The sequence below is a fragment of the Zootoca vivipara genome, chromosome 3, assembly GCF_965207765.1.
Source record: "Zootoca vivipara chromosome 3, rZooViv2.hap1.1, whole genome shotgun sequence".
NCBI classification, from domain to species: Eukaryota; Metazoa; Chordata; class Lepidosauria; order Squamata; family Lacertidae; genus Zootoca; species Zootoca vivipara.
In genome coordinates this window covers 102,399,600-102,405,599 of record NC_142586.1, presented here as the reverse complement: position 1 = coordinate 102,405,599, position 6,000 = coordinate 102,399,600, and the positions used below count along the sequence as shown (strand labels likewise).

The 6,000-nt window shown below is 47.0% G+C and overlaps 1 protein-coding gene across 1 annotated transcript in view; it reads left to right on the top strand.

Annotated features, from left to right (window-relative positions):
* Positions 1-575: 575 nt before the first annotated feature.
* The window catches only part of LOC118083077 (uncharacterized), a 31,004-nt gene continuing 25,579 nt past the window's right edge, over positions 576-6,000 (top strand). Inside the window, exons 1-2 of the mRNA XM_060273055.2 lie at positions 576-851; positions 4,716-4,832. Of these exons, the coding sequence (XP_060129038.1) occupies positions 724-851; positions 4,716-4,832 (245 nt within the window). The 5' untranslated portion in view covers positions 576-723. The remainder of the gene's footprint in view (positions 852-4,715; positions 4,833-6,000) is intronic.

Below are 6,000 nucleotides of genomic sequence, written 5' to 3'. Positions count from 1 at the left end.
AAAAAGTAAGTTGCATGTGCAACTTCGACATATAAATTCACCTTTGGATTTAACAAACCTGCACCACTAGCTGACCATGGAAGTCACAACATTTAGCTGTGGTCTTCGGATGAAGATCTTGCCTCTCCCACAAACTCATTCAGAGGCCTTGGGCAAACTCATTGATCTCTCTCGCCCTCAGGGCCACTAGCAGGATTTTCTGAGCCTGGTAGTCTAGCATCTATGGTAGAAGAAGCCACTCAAGAAGCCATGGACCCATCGCAGTACATTCGCTTATATGTGCTCAGCTTCAGTTCCCTGCAATCTATGAGGACAGCAATATTCACCTACCTTGCAGGATTGCTTGTAAGGAGGACAGAGATAACATATGTGAAAAACGCTTTTTCTAACATTCTGCAATTGCTAAGTTTTGTTATTGCTCTTGCTCCTTAATCATTTAGTTTTCTGCTTGGAAAAATCCCATATAGCTAGCAGCTCTTAAGGGCATCACCGCACCCCCTTCACCAGCTACATCACCGTGACTCAAAGTGAGGATAATCCACCTCCCCTAGGAGTGACCCCCCCCACCCCCACCCGTAACCCCAATTCCCTGCTGGGATGACAAGCCGGCTTTAAAGAGCCAGAGCCTCCCTTTATTGCTTCCCCTATCAGATTACAACAAGCAGGCTGTGGGGTGGTGGTCAGGCTATTTTTAGAAGCCTGCTTTCTAAAAATAGCCCAGAGATGTTTAGAATTGCGTCACAGGCCCCTCTCCCCACACACACCTCCCCAGGAGGGGGTGACTACAAAAGGAAGGAGTTCCAGAGAACAAGGGGTCAGCAAGTTCAGACCCAGGCACAGAGAGGAAAGAGGTAAGAAGTCCTTTTAGGGGATGGTTGGGCCAGATCTGACTAGGTCTTGTATGTCGTCATTATTATTATTATTATTATTATTATTATTATTATTATTATTATTTTATTTTGCAACCCTAAGGAGGTGGCGAATCCAGCTGTCTTGCAGCCGCCTGGGGCTTAGCACTCGGATTCAGCTGAGTCGCCCTAATTCTAGCCCAGTCACTGCCAAGCAATAAGACTGGTTGTTGTGACCCTGCAACAGCTCCCTATCAATTCATTACCAGCAGTACCACCCAGTGGACAGCAGAGACATTGGAGTGCAGGGCGCATTGATGCGGCTGCTTGCCCGGAGGATGAGCTCCAGATCCGGTTGCTGCCTGGCTCTTGCGATCCAGATGCATGGAAGAGTCAGTTTGCGCTGGCTTAGTTTTTTCCCATCTGCACCAGGAAAGAGGCTGGGACCATTGCAGGATCCCTTTTGGCTCTCCAGATGTTGTTGGACTCCACCTCCCATCATGCTTGACCATTGGGGCCATGCTGGCTGGAGCTGATGGGAGTTGTCGTCCGCCCGCAACATCTAGAAGGCCGCTGGTTCCTCATCCTTGCTCTGGTTCCGTGCTATTTGTTCACATGTAAGCTGGGATCGTACCAGACTGTACTGGACGCGGATGACGCTGTGGGTTAAACCACTGAGCCTAGGGCTTGCCAATCAGAAGGTCGGAGGTTCGAATCCCCGTGACAGGGTGAGCTCCCGTTGTTGGGTCCCAGCTCCTGCCAACCTAGCAGTTCGAAAGCACCTCAAAGTGCAAGTAGATAAATAGGTACCGCTCCAGCGGGAAGGTAAACGGCATTTCCGCGTGCTGCTCTGGTTTGCCAGAAGCGGCTTAGTCATGCTGGCCAAATGACCTGGAAGCTGTACGCCAGCTCCCTCGGCCAATAACGTGAGATGAGCGCCGCAACCCCAGAGTCGGTCACGGCTGGACCTAACGGTCAGGGGTCCCTTTACCTTTAAGCTGCGTACCTTACTGTACCTCTGAAGCACATTTGAAGCAAATTCCTACCCACCCCTCCAAAGAACTCTGCAAGCTGTAGTTTGTTAAGGGTTGCAGGGAGTTGTGAGATCTAAACAAGTGTCCAGAGGGGGAAACAGGAATTCAAATGTGCTTCAAAGTTATAGGTGGGTACACAGCCCCAGGCTGCGTACGTGCCGTACATTTAAAGCACGTGACACCCACCCACCCCCAAAAATAACAATTCTGCGAACTGTAGTTTGTTAAGGGTGCTTGTGATCATAGGTCTGTGGTGGGTCAACTATAGTTCCTGGGGCTATATGTTTTAAATATGCTTTAAATGCATGGTGTGTACACACAGCTTTCATTTTTTAATTCATAGATGCAGAGACTGAAATCTGTCTGCATGTTAATCTCATCGCCCTCAGAAGCCCTTGCCTCTAATCCCATATATTTAAAGGCTGGCTGTGGTTGTTCGGCAGAGTAGGGAAAGCACTCGGTGCATGCTCAAGGGTCTTTTTATATTCTGTTTACATCTTGACCTCTGGCACTGAATTTTGCAGCTGAGCCCTTTTCACAAATTAGCTTCTTGGATGTGTCGGAGCGTTCTAGGAATAAATTTCCGGTTGTATTCCTCGTTTTAAAGAACCCTCTTCCCCTGACCTCCCCTGACTGCTCAACGTCCATTGTTTCAGTCTCCGAAGTGTCCCTTTGTCTTCGAAGTAGGGCAGTTTTTTCTCCTGATGTAAGACTCTGGGCAGCAAGCATGATCGGGGTGGAAAAATTATATGCATCAAAAACTTTTGAAGCTGGTTCCTATAGAGTTTTGGCAGTCCTATTCCCCTCCTTATACAGCGCCGGCCTCTAAAAGATTGATGCTGGCTAATGAAAATTTGATGCAGGGTAGTGAAAGTTTGATGCTGGTGTCATGCTCCAACACGGGTAGAGGTCAGGGTTAGAAAGTTCGTTTCCAATTCATAAAAGAGGCAGAAAAACCACAACAAACATTTAAAGTACATGGCTTCCCTCCAAGGATCCCGGGAACTGTAGTTTATTAGGAGTGCCTGGGAAGTGTATCCCCATAAGGGTAAACTTCTTTTCCCAGGAGTCTTTGGGGAAAGCTGTGTGCTTTAAATGTAGTTCAAATGAATTGTGTGGATGTGAACAAAGTCACTGCTCAGTCGTCACTGAAGAATTAAGCAGTGTACAGATGCAGTCTTAGTAAGCCATCGTTCTCATAACATATTAATGGTAAATATATTAAATCCCGGTATAATAAATAACTAAGGGCCAAAGTAGAACTTAATGCTAAACACATCATCTGAAAATATGTCTCTGGTTTGCGTTTTGTTTTTTATAGTTAGCAGCATATATAAATTCAATCAATAAAACAAATAGTTCCTTTTTAACCAGGCCTTTGGTTGATCTGATTGACATCCTATGCTCTTTTTAAAATAAGGCACTTTTTTGAGGGGGTGTGTGTTATTGGGTTGTTGTTTTTATTTTGATTGTGGTTTTTTATATTGTGGTTTTTATGTTGGTCTTTTCTGTGAACCGCCCTGAGACCTCCAGGTATAGGGCAGTAAATAAATTCAATAAATAAATAAAAATAAACTAGGCCTGCCGCCAAACTTTGCAGTGTGAACTGCTCCCTGTCATGGGCTCCAGCCAGTCAGCCATGCCCTTTCCCAGGATACTCCATTACTCCCCCACCACAATTTTCCATTCCTGTCCTGCAACAAACAGTGTTCCATTGGCACTAAGCATGCTCAGTCGTCATTGGGCTGTTGGAGGTTCTCTGACTCCTGCTGCTTGCTTAAAAGTCACCCCCCCCCTTAAGGTTCTCTTTGTACTTCTGCAAAGCCTTGAAGCTTTCCCCCCTTGTGCACAAACAGCGCCTTTTGGCCACATGAGGAATGATCTTCAAAAGGAGTCTGTGCTTTTACGGACACCCATTTACATTTGCTATCTCTATGCCCATATATTTTGATGGCGTTGTTTCACTGCGTGTTTTAAACTGGTTTTTAAATATTTTGTAAACCACTTGATGCTCTGGCATTAAGCAGGTTGCTGCTGCTGCTGCTGTTGTTGTTACTAAAACAGCGGTGGATTTTTATCAGGGCTGTTGCACGTAGCTCAATGCTTTCCTCCCCGTCACAGCCCCCAATGACAATTCTCAATGGCATAATTAAAGCTTCTTTTTGTTTACACAGGCTCTACCAATATCAAAATCTAACAATATCCATAGTAGTCAATTTTGTTTTAGTGTTCACATGAGCTCAACACCAAACTAGATGTTATAGGTAAAGGTAAAGGTACCCCTGACCATTAGGTCCAGTCGCAGACGACTCTGGGGTTGCGTGCTCATCTCGCTTTACTGGCTGAGGGAGCCGGTGTACAGCTTCCAGGTCATGTGGCCAGCATGACTAAGCCACTTCTGGCAAACCAGAGCAGCGCACGGAAACGCCGTTTACCTTCCCGCTGGAGCGGTACCTATTTATCTACTTGCACTTTTTTGCGTGCTTTTGAACTGCTAGGTGGGCAGGAGCTGGGACCAAACAACGGGAGCTCACCCTATCGCAGGGATTCGAACCGCCAACCTTCTGATCGGCAAGCCCAAGAGGCTCTGTGGTTTAGACCACAGCGCCACCCGCATCCTTACTAGACGAGAACCCTATTATTGAATTTCCCACATTTCTTTTCTTTTCTTTTTTTAAAAAAAGGAGCTAGGGTGGGACCAGTTTGGATTGGGCTGTGGCCAGCTGAAAGTACTGCACTAGTGATAATCCTTTACCTGACAGAACTATGACTTAGCATGGCATTAAACCCCCAAGACTCCCTCCCTCCTCTCAGTGTTTCCCTCACTTTCCAGAACGATGACCATCTTGTGTGAAAACTGCCGCAAGCCAATCAGGACAGAGACCTGCATCTCGAGATGCCCAACTGCATCTGTCTCCGGGCGGGAGAATAGGACCACAAAGCCATTCAGGTTAGAGACTATCCTGCTCTCTTTCCCTACCTGTGTCTACATTGCGGGCAAGGTAGGGGAAGAACCAACTGACTCCAGTCAACTTTCTTGGTGCAAAAATCCTCCTATACATGTGCACACCATCTAAAAATAATGTTACCGCCCCGCCCCCTTTAGAACTACTGGTTTTCTGCCTTGTGTCCAAATTTATTAATCTACTGAAGCTGTGGCATTTAGCTACAATCCTCTGCAGACTTACCATGGGATGTGGAGCAACTTCCAAGTAAATATGCATAGGATTGCATTGTAAAAGTCTCTTCCTTTCAAACCAGCATCTCATCTGCCTACTGCTCAACTGTTCCCAATTTAAGTGGGAAACTTACAGAAACCACTCCCGGCTTCTGATTGGATCCCGGAATGTCCCATTTTTGGGTCTGGAGCTCTGGCTGCTTCCTGCAGGAGCACCAAAAACAAGCATCCCAATTGGGACCACTTAGATACTGGAGGGTATGCATCTGTTATAGCAGGGATATGAAACCTCCGCAACCTTCCAGTTGTTTCCGGACTCCAACTCCCATTGTCCTGACAATTGGCCATGCTGGCTGGGGATGGTGGGAGTTGGGAATCCAACAAGACCTGGAGAGCCACAGGTTCACTATCCCTGCGCTAAGGCTTTCTGTGGCTGGAGCGTCGCTGGTATTCTTTCTGTAGCCAGCAGCTGACGCTCAGTGAGTAAACACCATTAGTTCCTTACGATATTTTAGGGTTAGCAGCACAGCTGTTCCGAAGCATCTGCAAAGCACTTGCTTCGTCTGCCGGGACGGGAGATGTGCTCAACGCTAGATGCCAGCAGCAGAGCAGAGAGCCAACCTGAGCAGTTCAGCCAATGCCAAACCAGACCTGTCACCTGTGGCAGCACGTCAACTGGCAGAGGCTGTCCTGGTCCCACTAACCGATGAATCATTGAGGCTGCAAATGCTTACATGGCCAGGCTCCAGATGGAAGCTGCGGATCCTATCTATCTCCAGGTTGCGCATTAAAGCATCTCCAGCAGAATTGTAAAGTGGGAGGCATGAAATCCTCTTCCTGGATGAACATCTGTTGGAGACTCTTCTAGGGGAGAAGCTCAAGTATGACGTGGGCCTCGTTTGACTATATCCATGCCATACATTTAAAGCATTATGATGCC